The 17,235-nt window shown below is 48.4% G+C and overlaps 2 protein-coding genes across 5 annotated transcripts in view; both read right to left on the bottom strand.

Annotated features, from left to right (window-relative positions):
• Nucleotides 1-1,915: 1,915 nt before the first annotated feature.
• LOC131818178 (zinc finger protein 501-like) lies at nucleotides 1,916-5,645 on the bottom strand. Its single transcript, XM_059152423.1, has 3 exons — nucleotides 5,506-5,645; nucleotides 4,430-4,556; nucleotides 1,916-3,993 (listed from the first exon to the last, which is right to left on the bottom strand). Exons 1-3 carry the CDS (start codon nucleotides 5,536-5,538, stop codon nucleotides 2,720-2,722), a joined length of 1,434 nt encoding a protein of 477 aa, XP_059008406.1. The 5' UTR covers nucleotides 5,539-5,645; the 3' UTR covers nucleotides 1,916-2,719.
• A 28-nt stretch (nucleotides 5,646-5,673) lies between these two features.
• LOC131818131 (zinc finger protein 585A-like) overlaps nucleotides 5,674-17,235 on the bottom strand; it is an 83,844-nt gene continuing 72,282 nt past the window's right edge. The window contains exons 3-4 of one of the 4 annotated variants that reach the window (XM_059152252.1): nucleotides 8,986-9,065; nucleotides 5,674-5,823 (exon numbers count right to left, since the gene is read on the bottom strand). In XM_059152252.1, the coding sequence (XP_059008235.1) occupies nucleotides 5,674-5,823; nucleotides 8,986-9,065 (230 nt within the window). Of the gene's footprint in view, nucleotides 6,150-6,219; nucleotides 6,394-8,985; nucleotides 9,066-17,235 lie in introns of those variants that run through there. The other 3 variants (XM_059152251.1, XM_059152254.1, XM_059152253.1) reach the window with 3 other exon arrangements.

Genomic DNA, 17,235 nt, shown 5'->3' with positions numbered 1-17,235 from the left:
GTTTTACCTTACCTATGGGGTTGGCAGCGCGGGTGCTGGGTTGGAGCAAGTTTATGCGGTTAAACCTAGAATATACTGGAGGCTGCAATGAGAGAACTTAGTGTGTGACCCCGGGGCAAGTGGTGTGGCACGCAGCACCACTCCCACGGAGCTATAGGGTGGCTTGCTTGGGGCCTCCACTGGCTGAGCCAACTTTGGAGGTCCAGACTGGGCCCCTGCTTGCCACGAAAGGCCTCGTTCCTGGTGGGTGATATGGGTCATGAGTCTTTGTGTACCCGCTCAGGGGGCCGCAGCCTCTGGTGGCCCGTTCGAGGGTTTTTAGGGCGGCGGAGACTCGGAGGCAGCGCTGGGGCCCTGGGCGGTGCGGGGAAGGGGGCAGCAGGGCTCATAGGAGGGGTGCATCCTCCCTCTCCAGCCTCCCGTGGGGCGTATAGGCTAATTTCCACGTCCATCCTTTGGCCATGTCTCTGGAAAACCCCCTTCTCCCCGTCTGGCTCTTCCCCCGACCTTGTGCCAGGTCAGCTTGCGCCCAGGTTTCCTGCCCTTGGGGTGTCTGCCCTTTTAGCTGGGGGTGAGTCGGCCTCAGCAGTTTGTGGGGGGGGAGGGAGTTGCAGGATGTGAACTTGCTCCCGGGAAGCCCCGTTACCTCGGCAGGGCATCGTGCCCAGGGTTTCGCTCAGGGGGGGCAGTGTGTCCCCCGGCTAGAATGGCTTGTGGTGGTGGCAGCCCGCGGTCTGTTCCTGGGCTGCCCATCAATCGGTACGTGAGGCCCCGGGTGGCCGCATCCTTTTTCCCCAACCAGGACCTCACTGTGTTGCACCGCTTGTGGGTGCCTCTGTGGGTCCCTTTTTCCTCCTGTCCTCCGGTGTGTGGGGGACGAAGGGGGCGTCCACGCTGGCCCCCACCGTGCAATGTCTGGGAGATGATCACTGCAGCTTGGCCTCCAGTGGAAGAGGGGTGCAGCTGTGAGTTCCAGGCAGGGGGTTAGTTAACTCGCGCTGATGGGTGAATGGGGGAGGGGGAGGAGCCTTGCCTGAAGGCTTGCCCCCAACCCCATCGGGGGTGAAGCCCAGGTGTTGGCTGCAATGCAACCAAGCACCTGGTGTTTTAAGGCTATCTGAGGCTCGGAAAGGAAAAGGGAAGGGTTTGGGGGACTGGCGGAGCGCGCTGGAGGACAGGAAGCCTTTCTGAGGCCACAAAGGCCACTTACATCCTTCCTGCTCCAGGGCCTCCAGCAGGCAGAGAACCCAGGCATGCCTGCTCTGGTGTGTGCCCCGCTCTCCAAGTGGCATCCTGGCCCAGGGGTGCAGGGTAGATGCAGTCCTGGCTGGTTGGGACGCAAAGGGGTGTGGCCCAGGGGTGGCTTCCTCATGTGTCAGGGCCCATCTTGGAATGTAGAGCAAGCCTTATTCAAGAGAGCGAGTAGGGTGCACACTGTCCCCCAAGCCCTGGAACCACGTGAGGATGCGAGAGAGATGATGGGAGGGAAAGGTGGGCCTGTGCCTTCCTTTAGTGACTTGGTTTTCTTGACCCTAAAACTGTGGCACCCAAGCGCACTTAGTTGCCTGGTTGTGCCAACTTTTTAAGGTTTGGGGCCTTTTTGTGTATTGCGTTTTTATGTCTCCCAATTTCATCATTTTGGGGGGATGGTTTTTCAAGTTTTTATTGTAGGAGAGAATATTTTGTCCATAATACAGTGAAGATTATTGAGAAGTTTTGGAAGTCTGTTTCTGAAATGAACCCCCCCAACTACATGGGGGGGGAGGTGTTTTACATACATTTTATTTGTGGTGGTCAAGTGAGGGGGAACAAAATGGATAAAACAATGTAGATGAGCAGATCCTGGAGTGTTGCGGGATAGTCCTTGGTAAAAACTACTTATGGTGGGGAGGGACTTGAAAAAGGTCACAAGGAAAAAGGCATATAGATCCATTTATTACAGTCTGTATACAATTTTAAATATGTGCAGTCTACCAGTATCCTTAACTTTATATAAAGCTTTATTAAAAAATGGAATAGAGAGCAAGTCCCCTCACCCTGCCTGGTGCATCAGTGAGAATTTCCAAATAGCTTCTCTGTGGGTCAGCAATCTGGGCAGAAAAGCATCATCCCAGCCAAATTTCTATCCTATTACCGGTTTCTTGCCTCCGTAAGCCCTATCCTGCAAATAGAGTTTATAAAGCTCCTCAACTACATGAAGAAAACAGAGGAAGGTGATGTGTGCGGGTTTCACTACATCATCAGGCCCACCAGAAAAGCTGAACCCTCCCTGTCGAAGGCACATGATTCCTTTGCAGTATTTCCTTCCTGCAGAATAAACCACTGGGAGGGGGGTGCCGGCGGCCACAGAGAAGAGAGGCTATTCTCATGGAACCAGGATTTTCAAACCCCCTTAGCTGTCAGACGAGATCGGGCGCATTCAGGGTGGTATGGCCGTAGACTAGCTGTCAAAACTACCTAATGAGGAAGGGGACTGCATAATTCCCCCCACCCCCTATCTCCCAAGGGCCCAGAGAACCTGCCCTGTTTTATACGCTGAGGAAGGTGGCAGGGCTCCTAAAGGCCCACAAACCTGGTCTGGGGGGCTTGGGGGGAGACCGTTCCTCCCAGCAGGAGTCTCTTTCTATGAAATCCCAGTCACGGGAGGAGGTTAGGCCTTGAGCTGGCTTCCCCGTGTGCTGCACTGATATCCCTGTCCTCCGCGGCTGCAGGCAGGAGGTTATCTGGTGTGAAGTTTTCTGTGTTGAATGATGTGGGAGCTTTGGCTGAAGGACTTCCCACATTCTCCACACTCGTAAGGCTTCTCGCCCGTGTGGACTCTTCGGTGCTGGATGAGGTTGGACTTTTGGCTGAAGGATTTCTCACATTCCCCGCACTTGTAAGGTCTGGCTCCCGTGTGAATTCTCTGGTGCTGGTTGAGCGTGGACCTATGGCTGAAGGACTTGCCGCATTCGCCGCACTCGTAAGGCCGCTCTCCGGTGTGAATGCGCAGGTGCTGAACAAGCTTGCACTTGTAGCTGAAGGACTTGGCACATTCGTTGCACTTGTAGGGCCTTGCTCCGCTGTGGATCTTCTGGTGCTGGATGAGGTTGGAGCTTTGGCTAAAGGAATTCCCACACTCCCCACACTTATAAGGCTTTTCTCGCGTGTGCACTCTCTGGTGTTTGATGAGGGTTGAGCTGTAGCTGAAGGCTTTCCCGCATTCGCCACAGGCATAAGGCCTCACGCGAGTGTGAATCTGCAGGTGCTGGACGAGTCTGAACTTGAAGCTGAAGGCTTTTCCGCATTCGCTGCATTTGTAAGGCCTGGCGCCAGTGTGAATCCTGTGGTGCTGAATGAGGTTGTAGCTTTGGCTGAAGGATTTCCCACATTCGTTACACTCGTAAGACCTCGTTTCTGGGTAAGCTCTCGGGCAGTCACTAAGAATGGAGCTTTGGTTAAAAGGCTTCTCACAGTTATCCCAGTCGTGGTAACTTTCTCTGGGGTGCAGTTGCTGATGCTGGAAAAGTTTACAGTCATAGCTAAAGGACTTCCCGTGGTCGCTGTACTCAGGCAGACTTTTTCTACCCTGAAAGGAGTCCCTATGTTCAAAGCTGCTGTGAGGCTCGGCTCCTTTGAGAGTGGCCTGGTGCCGGAGAAGGCTCACGATGGCCAGGAAGTCCTTCCCAACTCCCCCACACGGGAAAGGCTTCCCTGACACGTGCAGTTTGTACCTTGTCACAAGCTCCATGTCCCATCTGAATGGCTTCTCCTCATTGTGCTTCTGGGGCTGAAGATTTACGTCCAACCACAGTTTCCCACATGCCTCACAGATGTAGTTCTGCCCATGATGTGCTCCTTGGTCCTCACCCAGGTACAAAATGTCTCTCCCAAGCAAGACACACTTGTCACAGGGCTGAGCTCTCCACATGGATGGAGCTGGACTTGAAGTCCTGCCCATGGACACCTGCTGCACCGAAAGGGCCTCCTCCTCCTCCATTCCGTACCAACAACCTGAAAGCAAAGAAACGGGGGGAGAAGCTCCTGTTATGCCCCAGGTCAGGTTGATAAAACAGGCCGGAGCCCTGGGACTCAAGTCACAATCGGAAGGAGCACGGCCTCTAATTCCCTCCTCTGCCCTGCAGCGGGCTGCAAGGGACCAGATGCCACTGGAGAGACTTGGGGAAGGAGCGGTGCAGGAAGAAGGGGGGAGGTTCAGGCCTGAGCACCCTGGACAACCTCTCTAATCCCCAGCTGAAGTGGCTGGGAGAGGATGAGCAAGTCTGCGCATGGCCCGAAACAATACCAGATGCAGATCCACGCAGGAACATCTCGTAAGATGAGCCCCTGGTGTTCCACATAACTGCTGGCCCCAATGAGGAGGAGGGAGAAAACCTGAGCACACACTGGGTCTGGACAGGAGCTGGCCCGGCCCGGCGGGGAGTCTTACCTAGTGAGATCACGAGTGCGAAGTTCTCCAGCATCACATCATGGTACAGGCATCTCTGTGTCTCGTCAAGGAGCCCCCACTCTTCCCAGGAGAAGTACACAACCACGTCTTCGAAGGTCACACTACCCTGCCATGAGGGGGAGAGATGAAACCACAAACAGGCAAGCCTTGGTGCCACTTCTCCCTAGGTCTCAGTCCTGTGCAACAGCAGGCTGGTCTGCAAGGCTGCACCAGCCTCCAACCAGGCACTGTCCCTAAAATCCTCCCCCAGTGTAGCCACCAGGTCCAACCGCTGCTCCTAAGTCCCTAATACCCATCAGCTCCCACCCCCCCTTTTATAGCTGCTGGCATCATGAGTGCTCGGCAAGAGGAACCCCACTTCCTAGGGCAGCCTTTAGTCTTCTGGGTTTGAGGACACTACTCATACTGGACTAGAGCCTCCACGAAAAACCTCCCTTTAATATCCAGACACTGGGAATTAGTAATTACCAGCTCATGACCTCTGCCCTTAAATTAAGCTCCTCTACTAGGCTCCAGGTACAGATGCCACAAACCAGTGTCCTTTTCCTGTCCCTTACCTGCGTGTGAGAGGCCCAAGGCAGGACTAGACTCAGTACCTGAAGTTCCCACAGGCACCTGAGGCACAACCCCTCACCTCTGCCCGCCAATTGCCTCCCCAGGGCTTGGCCTGTTCTCTACCTCACTCTTCCCAATAGAGAATCTGGTTCTACTTTAAAACGGAATTTAAAGCCCAACCGTTTCTCCAGCTTCTGGGGCTGTGATTTACATCTCTGTAGCCTCCACCCCAACCCTCCCACTTTCTGTAGCGCTACCCACAGCTCAGCAGCTGCCTCCACCAGTAACCCCAGGCTGGCGTCCTTCCAGGTCCTCGGCACCTTCTCCCTTACAGGTTCAGTTCCAAAATGCGCAACCTGTAGAGATGGGGCCCTCGGAGCTCCCGCTAGGACCTGCCCCGTGATTCCACTTCGCGCTCTGCTCGTGGGGCAGACAGGAAGGGGCCCAGGCTGCAGGGACGCAAGCAGGTGCCGAGTTCAGGCCCAGGGGACAGCATTTACCTGAGCCGGGTCCGCGGGCACAGCTGCCGCCATGGGACTCCGTGGGAAGAGCAGGCCTGGGAGTGGCCCAGGGCCACGGGGACGCCTCCTCTCGTGCTTCCCCAGTCACCTCAGACTGACCCTGCGCTCTGGACCTGCCGAACAGCGAACAGCCCGTCTCCTGGACCTTCATTGGCTCCACGCTGGCGTCGCTGGGCGCAGGGTCCTCCGGGCAATGCAATTCTCAGCGTTCCACAGGCCTTTGCAAGGGGCGCCACGCGTCAGAACCTCCTGGAACACAGCCGCAGCTGCTCTGCAAGGGGCGCTGTGCCTGGATTCCTGGGGAGTCGTGACGATCCCCTGAATGTTCAACACCGATGCAGTTTTAGACTCCCCGACCGCATGCTCCCAGAGGCTACAGGGACTACTCCCGCTGTCCCCAAAGCTCACAATTGCACACGGACCTAGTGTTCCAGTGTCACTCAGAATCACAACTGTGTCTGACTTTGGAGGGGGAGGTGCTGGGAAGAAGGCGACCTCATCTCCTACACTTGTTTTCTCCAGGCTCACTGCCCATGGCGTGCTTTTGTCCAACACTGGAAAGCCATGGATTCTGGTCTTTGGTCCTTTTGAAGTCACTCACAGAAGGAGTCTGAGGGAGACCCCTTGAGGAAAATGAAAGGGATCTAAAGCTTCTCACTTCAGGGCTCTCTCCAGACTTTGCGAATGCTCGGGTTGTTAAGAGATGTGGGTTTTAAAAGGTAAAGCTCCAAACCAAAACCACTTCCCGTGAGAGATTCGTACTGTGCTCTCTGGCTTCCCTGGCTCCGTGCAGGACCCGCTCACCACAGCAGGGGTAGTTCTGAGCTACTGGGTGCCATGGAGTTGCAGTAGCTGTATTTTATCTATCTAGCGGGGTTAAAGAGATGAAAACACTCCTGAACTGCGGTGCCAAAGAGCACCCTAATCTGTGTGTATATGAATGACAGGGCGTCAAGGATGCTAAGAGCTTCTCAGTGGAAATACCATGTAAAGACAAGCCCTCCCACAAGTGTGTGAAGAACATTTCTAAAACAACTACAAAGTCTCTTGTGGAGAAATTTACAGGTTTGACAGCTCCAGGTGATGAACCCCTATCCAAAGAGCCATCTAGAATTCATAAATGCTGGTATCTGTTCTGACTGCTCCACCTTCAGGCTTCCTGACACCCCAAAATACAGAAATTATGCCTACTAATAACAGGAGTACAATTTCTATGCGTTCAAGTGAGAGGAAGTGTCATGGACATTTTCACCAGGAAGGTATGTTGAAAGCCGAGCTAGGCCCCTTGAGCCCAACAGCTGGCTGAATGGAGCCCAGTTGTGAATGCAAAAAACCAGTCTTTGAAGAAAATTAAAAGTGCCACTCCAGGGAACACACAAATGGTACGAAAGCAAAACAGCCTGACTACTGATAGAAAGTTCTAGTGGTCTGCAAAGAAGATCAAAGCAGCCCCAACACTCCCTTAAGCCAAAACCTAATCCAGAGCAAGGCCTAACTGTCTCCACTTCTAGAAAGGCTGAGAGAGGTAAGGAGTTGGCAGAAGACCAGCTGAAAGTCAGCAGAGGCTGGGTCCTGAGGCTGAGGAAAGCAGCCATCTCCACACCATCACAGCACAATGGGACAAAGTGCTGACGCAGAAGCTGTGGTGAGTGATCCAGAAGATCGAGCTCAGAGCATACCACAGATTTCCAAGGCAGACAAAACAGCCTGTGATGGGAAGACGCCCTGCTTCTAGCGCTTTCAGAGCTAGAAAGGTCGAGCCTGGCTTCAAAGGACAGGCCAACACTCTTGGTGGGGGCCAGCGTTCCTTTATCATTCTGGACATCCTAGGACCCTTACCAATTGGGCTGAAATCTCTGGAACAACAAAGCGGGGCGGAGACACCGTGTTTACTGACTGAGACCTACTGCTCACTTGTTGACAATATACCTGGCCACGCAAGAGCCCCATAGCCCATGGATCAAGGAGTAATTTTGATTTTCAAGTCTTATTGCTTATGAAAAATACAATTTGTAAGTCCATGGAAGTAAAGTGAAAACCTTCTGGAATTTCATTCCAGTAGCCATTCATGGGCAGCAGAGTCCAGTATGAACAGGAGTTTGGAAGAGGTTGTTTCCAACCCTCACGGATGACTCTGTGGGGACTTAGAAGTACCAGTAGCTGCAGAGAATCAGAAGTAGAGAAGGTATGACCGAAAGGCTGCACAGTACAATCTCATGAAAGAACCTGAATGGAAGACCAGAGAAAGGCATTGCTTGGGGTTGCCTGAGGTGGAACTACTCCCGGTAAAGATGCCCAAAGACTGCCAAAGTGACCACTGATAAAGAAGGTCTATGGTGAATGTTTCGTAAGAGGGGGAGTCAACTGTAGGGTAAACAACATTGTCTGAAGAAACTGCCACAGCCACCCTGAGCCACAAACAAAATGATTAGGACTTGCTGAGAGCTCAGGTGAGTATTTTCTTAGCAAGAACGTATTTCTTAATTAAGGTCTGTATATTGGTTAGGGTTTTTTTTTTTTTAAATAAGGCCTAATGATTTTTGTACACTTAAAAGACTACGGTGTAATCATAACTTCTATTATATATATCCTGGGAAACCAAACACTTCGTTCGACTTGCTTTATCACAGGTGTAGAACCCAACCCACACCTCTTGTGTTGCTGGTGATGGGACAACCACATGCCCCTCGGGCACGAGCAGCAGCACGGACAGAAAGGAGCCTTCCTGGAGCATCCATTATCAGGCAAATGCAGCAACTTCTTAGACAAGAAGTCTTGACAACCTTCCTCCACTCAGAACCCGGACAGGTGGAACAGAGATCCAACTACGCAAACCACATTCTCTCTCTCTTCTGCTCAGAGTGTAAAAGGGAAAGAGGTCCCTGCACAATAAATGTAATCTTTCCTCCATCATTCACAGCAACAGATGAAAAATGCCACTTAGACACTGTAGACATTCATAGTCATCGCAGTCTACCCACACTGTCCCCTCACATGCAACATTTTTCACCCAATGTTTTCATTCAAATCAGCACTGGATTTCTACTGTCAAACTCCCCAAACCTCAAAAAGCCATACATGATATTTTCATGAAATTCCCTTTGAATAATTGCTTACAGAACGGCCTTTTGTATCCTACAACTGCTACTGAACATAGAATGCAAAATTCCCAGCAGATTCACTGGCATAGCTTGTGAGACTATAAGGATTTTTTAAAGTGTTACTAAATAAAACAATTGTGTGTTCTAGAGAGAACTCAGAGCCCAAAGACTCTGTTGGGAAAAAGATTTTTTGTCTGTCACTCTAATGAAGTACAGAGAGAGGAAATGTGGAGATGTTGAGAAACAGGAAGGCAGATGTTTGTAAGCTGAGAGCTTAGATTCATAATCAGGGTATCAGGGTTATCTAAAAGGACAAAATAAATTAGTTGAATGAGTGCAAAGAGTCAAACACACTCACCAGGATCAGGATGGTGCCAATGGCTCTGGCTTCACAGAAGAGAGTCACTGCTGAGAAGGTACTGACCCCTCTGTGAGTATCTGTCAAGGACAAGGACAGTGTGGAGTCAAGCTCAGACCATGAGCCTCAAGCACACGACACATCAACATCACAGATGCTGTCAGTTTTCTACACCTCCTTAAGCTTCTCAATTTGTCTGCAACAGCCCAGGGAAAATGCATACATTTCCCCCAATGCTTAGGTTTCTGCTTCTCAACGAAACTGGCGCTCATAGGAATGTCTGAAGAAAAGGGTGAGGAATTTCCAAGGATCCCAACTCTAGCATGCTAAAGGCTGATTTCAGTGACAAAGTCATCGTACCAGAAAACTTCTTCATTCAGATAAACTGTTTCAATTTAATAATAATCATAACAGCAAGTCTTTCATAATTGCAGAGCTATTTCATGTAGAATCATCACAGACTCAAACTAGCATCTATCAATTAGGAATTGAATAAACCCTCAAAGAGCAGTAGGTTGCTGTGGACAGGATCAATAAACTTTCTCTGCTGCTGAAACTTCAGGTCATAATCCTGTATTAAAGTATCAGAATGCCATCTGTAATTAGCTCTTCTTCCCCAGCACTGGAAGGAACAAAAATTGTATGGAAGGGCGCCTGGGTGGCTAATTGGGTTGGGCCTCTGCCTTCGGCTCTGCTCATGGTCTTGGGGTCCTGGGATTGAGGCCCACATTGGGCTTTCTGCTCAGCAAGGAGCCGGCTTCCCCCTCTCTCTCTGCCTGCTGCTCTGCCTGCTTGTGATCTCTCTCTCTCAAATAAATAAATAAAATCTTTAAAAAAATAAAAAAAAATTTTAAAAGATAAAACTGTATGGAAAATCAACCTGTGTGGTTATATACTAGTTTTTTTTTTAAACTTAGAAGAATGGTATCCAATTAAGAGGGGAGGTGGGAAAAGTGGAGTAAACAGGATGAAATTCCTTTCATACATTTATGATTAAATATTTTGAAATAAAATTCCTAAGAATAAAAAAGAGGCTTACAAATCAATGTTCACAGCATCTACTCACTATATAGCACAACACTAGGAACAAACTTCAACAGATGAGTAACTGAATAAATTCTTTAACACCCGTACAACAGAACACTACTCAGCGGTAGTAAGGAGTGAATGACTGAAACATGCATGGAGCAGGATGCATCTCTTACATGTTCGGTTTCATCGGAAACCCATGTTCATGTGCAGTTCATGAAACTACAGAGATGGAGAACGGATCAGTGCTTTTCAGAGGACAGGGATGGGATGGAGTTGGTAAGCTGGTGTGAGTGCAAACAACAGAAGGAAGTTTTGGTGGTCACAGACCAGTTTTCTATCTTGACTGCACTGGTGGTGATGGGAATCTCTACGTACAGGCAAATTACTGTAATAATACACACGTGCAGTTAAAAATGGCGACACCTGAGTAAGATCTATAGCTGTCTAAGACATCATTTGGAGAGGCAGGGTGAAGGGAACATGGGACTTTCATACTATTTATGCAACTTCCTGTGAATCTATACTTAAGCTAAAAATAAATTACTGTGTATCAAACCTCAGGCCCTAACCAAAGTTAATTTTTTAAAGACTTTAACACTTATTCATTTGAGAGAAAAAGTGAGTCCAAGAGTCGGGGAGGGCGGGGAAGGCACAGAGAGAAGGGAAGCAGACTCTCCACAGAGCAGGGAGCCCGGGTGTGGGGCTAGATCCCAGGACCCAGAAAACGTGACCCGAGCTGAAGGCAGACACTTAACCGTATCACTGAACCATATGAGCCACCCAGGTACCCTAAGAGAGGTTAATTTTTTTTTTTTTTTTTTTTTTAAAGATTTTATTTATTTATTTGACAGAGAGAGATCACAAGTAGGCAGAGAGGCAGGCAGAGAGAGAGGAGGAAGCAGGCTCCCTGCTGAGCAGAAAGCCCGATGCGGGACTCGATCCCAGGACCCCGAGATCATGACCTGAGCCGAAGGCAGCGGCTTAACCCACTGAGCCACCCAGGCGCCCCGAGAGGTTAATTTTAAATTTAATGATATAACTCCTATTAACCACTGAATGATAGAGAACATTTCACTAATGATGTTGTGAAAATCAGCATATTCTCAAGGCACCTGGGCAGTTCAGTCAGTTGAATGTCCAACTCGTGATGTCTGGGGGGTCAGGAGACTGGGCTCCCTGTGAGCATGGGGCCTGCTTAAGATTCTCTCTCTCCCTCTGCTTATGCTCTCTTCTCTCTAAACAAAAATGAAAACAAAATAAAACAAAACCAAAGTTTTCTAATGTTATGTATCTACTTAGCGGTGTCCATTCCTTTATCAGCACACCTTTACAGATCTACTGTCCCCAAGTATCATCTTAACATAAAGAAAACAGGGGCTCTGGAGGAACAGGCAAAATGGGTGAAGGGGAGTGGGAGCTACAGGCTTCCAGTTATGGAATGAGAAATCATGGGGTTGAAAGGTACAGCATCTGGAAACAATCAATGTGGGGGCATCCAGGGGGCTCACTCGGTTAAGTGACTCTTGATTACGGTCCTGAGATCAAGCCCAAAGGGCTCCGCACTGAGCCGGGAGTCTACTTGAGACATCTGCCCCCCAAGGTCCCCTAAAATAACCCTTTAATAAAAACGAATAGCAGTACTGCAGGAATGTGCGGCGACAGGCGGTACCACACGGGCTATCACGGTGAGCACTGCACAATGTAGAGAATCGCCGAGTGACCACACTGCATGCCCGAAACTAGTACAACACTGAACTAGTGCACCACTGTATGTTAAGTACAATCAAGTTAGTTCGCCCCCCCCTTTTTTTTTAAAAAAAAGAACGCATGCATGAAACATGACATTTAGATTTTTGGCCTGCCTCGGCAAGTAGAAAGATGGAGTTAGCACTGGCTGAAATGGGGAAGGCCAGGGCCGGGGAAGGACTGCAAGGAAGTGCAGGAGAAATTTTTGAACATGTGGGGGTCTGTGACAGATATAGATCTGGAAGTTTTCTAGTATTTATACGGTGTGCTATTTATAGTCACGACACTGCATGAGATCAGAAATGAGTGTGCAGTCTGAAAATTCAGAAATGACTAATGGGAAAATGAAGACGGGAGAGGAAAAGAAATCGGGAATAAAAAACGTCAATTGTGGTAAAACCTTCTGAGAGGAACTTTACATAAAATCTCAGAAGTCACCATTGGATTCAGGAGTTAGCTAATGACAATGAAGTTGTGAGGCTAACAAACCAAACTTGAATGAGTGGAGTGCTACATAGGAATTGAGGTAATTGAGTGAGAAAAAAAATGCTCCTCAAAAATTTATCTTAAAAGTTTAGTTGTTGGGGGCGCCTGGGTGGCTCAGTGGATTAAGCCGCTGCCTTCCGCTCAGGTCATGATCTCAGGGTCCTGGGATGAGTCCCACATCGGGCTCTCTGCTCAGCAGGGAGCCTGCTTCCCTCTCTCTCTCTCTCTGGCTGCCTCTCTACTTGTGATTTCTCTCTGTCAAATAAATAAATCTTTAAAAAAAAAAAAAAAAGTTCAGTTGTAAAAGTGGAGAGAGACAAATGGTAGAATAGGAAATATACTGGATCAACTAAGGAGAGGAAAGTTGTTTTTTTTTTTTTTTTTAAGATTTTTTATTTATTTGACAGGCAGAGATCACAGCAGGCAGAGAGACAGACAGAGAAAGAGGAGGATAAAGGCTCCCCGCTGAGCAGAGAGCCCGAGGCGGGGCTTGATCCCGGGGTCCTGGGATCGAGCCCCATATCGGGCTCTCTGCTTGGTGGGAGCCTGCTTCCTTCTCTCTCTCTCTCTGCCTACGTGTGATCTGTCAAATAAATAAATAAATAAATCTTAATTTAAAAAAAAGAGAAAGAGAGAGAGAGATGCTGCAAAAGCAAGCCCACTGCAAGAGAAGTTAATATCCTGAGATTTCATAAAGAACTAGTGCCCCCACGCCTGGGTGGCTCAGTGGGTTAAGACCCTGCCTTTGGCTCAGGTCATGATCCCAAGGTCCTGGGATCAACATCAACCCCGCATCGGGCTCTCTGCTCAGCAGGGAGCCTGCTTCCTTCTCTCTCTGCCTGCCTCTCTGCCTACTTGTGATCTTTGTCAAATAAATAAATAAAATCTTTAAAAAAAAAAAAAGAACTAGTGCCCCGAGATGTTAAGACATGGGCGGCATGGTCCTTAACTGGCATTAGTAACTGACCCTAAATCAGAGGGGAGGAATTAGTTCTATTTTGATAAAAGTAGGTCCATAATAAGACTTGAATGAACATGGACCTCTGGATGGTTCAGCTGGTTAAGCATCTGACTTTGGCTCAGGTCCTGATCCCACAGTCCCGGGACTGGGTCCTGCACCAGGTATCTTGCTCAGCAAGGGGCCTGCTGCTCACCCCTCCCCACCCCCACACTTGTGTGCTCTCTGACTAATGTTAACAGAAGTTAAACCAATTGGTTTTATGTAAGAAAGCAAAAACTGTTTTCAAATGGTGATTTCTTTGTTGTGTTATGGGAGCAGAATATCAAGGGACAGAGGGGAGTAATATTGGAAACGTAATGAAGTAACATTTAGATTTCCTGGACCTGCCAAAAGTTTACTGATCTACTGAGTCAAAAGGTGAAACCCGAAGATACAATTAAGAGACAGAGAGAGGCTGCCAGAGCCAGGGACGTCTGCGCCCAGGGCTTGGGAAGTTCTAAGTGACAGATCCGCTGTGACTGGGCTCCTTATCTGAGAGTACTGAAATACTTACAATTATTAAGAGCATTTAGGGGAATAGGTCCTAGGTTTCCTGAATATTCCCCAACTACATGAAGTCAAGGTTGAAGATGGTGGCAGCACTAACAAGGAAATCGCTACTTGGGAGTCTTTCTAGTAAAGGGAACGGTGAGATTTTATTTTATTTTTTTTTTTAAGATTTTATTTATTTATTTGACAGACAGAGATCACAAGTAGGCAGAGAGGCAGGCAGAGAGAGAGAGAGAGAGAGAGAGGGAAGCAGGCTTCCTGCGGAGCAGAGAGCCCGATGCGGGGCTCGATCCCAGGACCCTGAGATCATGACCCGGGCCGAAGGCAGCAGCCCAAACCACTGAGCCACCCAGGCGCCCCAACGGTGAGATTTTAGAACAGGAATAAGGCAACCCTGGATTTTACATCTCTAAAGAGCAGGGAACGTGTGTGCGACCCGAGCTGGGGACTGTGTAAGTCTCCTTCAAGCCAGCATCCCGCAGAGCGGCTGGTGTGGAAGGGCACTGGATGGAGCATGCGGCCTAGAAACAGAAGCAGGAATTACGCCTCCTGCTGCAAGCTGCAAACAGATGACAAGGCGCCAAGGAGAGGACACTGTGCTCCTCTGAAACTGAAGTGGGCTTTACACACAAAAAGGAAAGATTTCCAAAAGCCTTTAGCCTTGTGGATCTCAGATCACAGATTATGTATTTGGGAAAAGTACTTCTGTTTCACAAACGTATTCTCCTTAAAACCAAATAGGACTACTCTGACACTGTCTAAGCAAACTTCAGATCTCTCTGCCGGAGTTTCTTTGTTCTCAAACAGCCGCATGAAATGTTTGCTCCCAAGTCCTTTCAGGACAGCCCTATTTAAAACAGCCACTCTTTTTGGTATTTATGTTTTAATTTCCCAGAACACCAAATGCTGCAAAATGCACTCTTAACGTACAGTTCAACATGTTTTGACAGCATAATCACAAATTCACCAACTAAAATAAATGTACAGAACAGCCCCATCTCTCCGCAAGTCCTCCTCCCGCTTTGCAGAAAGTCGTGCTCCCTACCCCCGTGTTCTGAAACCCTACGTGCTGTCTGCCTCAGGTTTTAGGCCATCTTTTCCAGGGCATCTGGTAAGGGGAATCAAACAGAATACAGCCCTTCTAATCAAAACAATGAACTGGTTTTTGTTTTGTTTTTATGTATTTATTTGAGAGAGCACGCACTTGAGGGCAGAAGGAGCAGAGAGGGAAGGACAAGCAGACTCCACAGCAAGCGCGGAGCCCAACGTGGGTCTCTATTCATGACCCTGACAGCACGATGAAGTTAGAATCAAGAGTCAGATGCTTAAACGACTGAGCCACCCAGGCCCCATACAACATCACATTTGTGGGATGTCTGGGTGGTTCAGTTGGTTGGGCGTCTGCCTTCGGCTCAGGTCATGATCCCAGGCTCCTGGGATCAAGTCCCACACTGGCTCCTTGCTCAGCAGGGAGCCTGCTTCTCCCTCTGCCTGCTGTTCCCCTTGCTTGTGCATGCTGTGTCTCCCCCTCTCCTGTAAATAAAATCTTAAAACAACAACGCATTTGTGATTCTCCCTTGTTTTGACAGGGATCAGTAGTTCATTCTCTGTAATGCCAAGCAGGCTTCCATTGCGCAGATGTACCCGGTTTATCGACTCCCCAGCTGCAGGACGCATGAATCATTTCCAGTTCCAGATATCGTGAATAGAGTCACAGTAAACACTGTCTATAGCTTTTTGTTTCAACTTAGGATTCTGAGTTGTAATGTGTAAACATATAACTTAAAAAGAAAAAAAACTGCAAAAAAATATTCTTCAAGGTAGATGTACCTTTGTGCATTGCCAGCATCAAGTACCTGAGAATACCGATTTCTCCACCTCCATTTCCAGACAATTTCAGATCACAGAAAGGTGTCCCTGCAAACTGCTGTGGTTCCACTGCAAGAGTGCTCGCTACAAGCATTAGTATGGAACCCTGCGTGATACTTTCGTGTGTATGTACATCTGCATGTTTGTGGGTAGGCAGGGAAAGGGAAGGGACAAGGAAGGGACAGGGAAGGGTACTGGTAGGTACTCCAAAAGCTGATCAAACAGTGTATCATAAGATTTGGTTGTTCTGACTCAAAGTAGTACATTTGCAGAACTACATCAAGGCCCCAGAATGTTTTCCAAGTCATTCCCAAGGTTTTCCCAATAGGCTGAAACTAACTGGACACTTAGCCTGCACACCAGTACCGCATGTGCTGTCAGGTCTCATCCTGTTTTATCCTACCAGCAGTCAGCTGAGTGATAAATGCCTGTTTCTTTTTATCCATATTATGGAGAATAACCAGGGTTCTAAAAACAGCAAAACATGCTCACAGTGCTTTCCCTGACAGAGCACAGGATACCCAGCTTCATGTGAGCTTCAGGCGAAGAACAAATAATTTTATAAGGCATATTGCATGGGACATAGAGTTAAAAAAAAAAAAAAATTCACCTAGAATTCACATTTAACTGAGTGTCCTGTATTTTTATTTCCTAAATCTGGCAACTCTAAGTATTCTGCTTATGCACTATTTCAACTATTGTTTAAACAATACAAAATTTACTATATTACAGTTCTGGAAGTCCAAAGTCCAAAAAGTCTCCCTGGTGTCAGCAGGGCTGACTTCCTTTCCAGAGGCTCTAGGAAAGAGTTCATCTCTTCTCTCATTCCTCAGAGAGACTCCGCAGCTCCGGGCTCCCAGCCCTTTCCATCTCAAAGCCAGCAATGGCGAACTGAGTTGTTCTCACCCCACGTCACTTGGACACTTTCCATTTTCTGCCTATCAGTTCCCCAACCAAGAACCCATTTGATCACACTGGGTAGGCTCAGGTAATCCAGCATCACCTCCCACTTCTAGGCCAGTTGATTAGCTCCCTTAACTCTACCCACTAGTACCTTCAGTCTCCTTTACTGTGTAATCTGACCCTTGAGACAAGATGTGTAAAGGCAACATTATCCTACTTATCCCGTTGGCTTAGAAAGTGTTGTTAACTCCCCAAACCCAGCACAAAAGTTCCCTCTCATTAGGAACAACATTAGGGTCATAAGGATTTAGGAATATTTGGTGCTGGATCCTCCTTAGTCCCTCACAGTATGACGGTGACTCCAACAACTCCATCTTTTTAGGGGGTTTCTGCTGTATCCTTCACTGCATCACTGACACCATGGAACACAGGGAGAGAAAAAAGAAATCCCCCCCCTTCTTCAGGATTCTATGCTAATAGCTACAATTTCTCCCCCTTATTGCTTTCAACCTAACCATTCTCTTAAGATACTTTGTCTTGCTAGAAGTAAATGTATTTTTTATTTATCTGTATTTTTATGGTTCTTTGAAGCTATTATAACTGAAGACATTTAAAGTGTACACTGTAGGGGCGCCTGGGTGGCTCAGTGGGTTAAAGCCTCTGCCTTCAGCTCAGGTCATGATCCCAGGGTCCTGGGATGGAGC

This window comes from Mustela lutreola, chromosome 16, assembly GCF_030435805.1.
Source record: "Mustela lutreola isolate mMusLut2 chromosome 16, mMusLut2.pri, whole genome shotgun sequence".
Taxonomy (NCBI): Eukaryota; Metazoa; Chordata; class Mammalia; order Carnivora; family Mustelidae; genus Mustela; species Mustela lutreola.
This window is presented reverse-complemented; position numbering and strand designations above follow the sequence as displayed.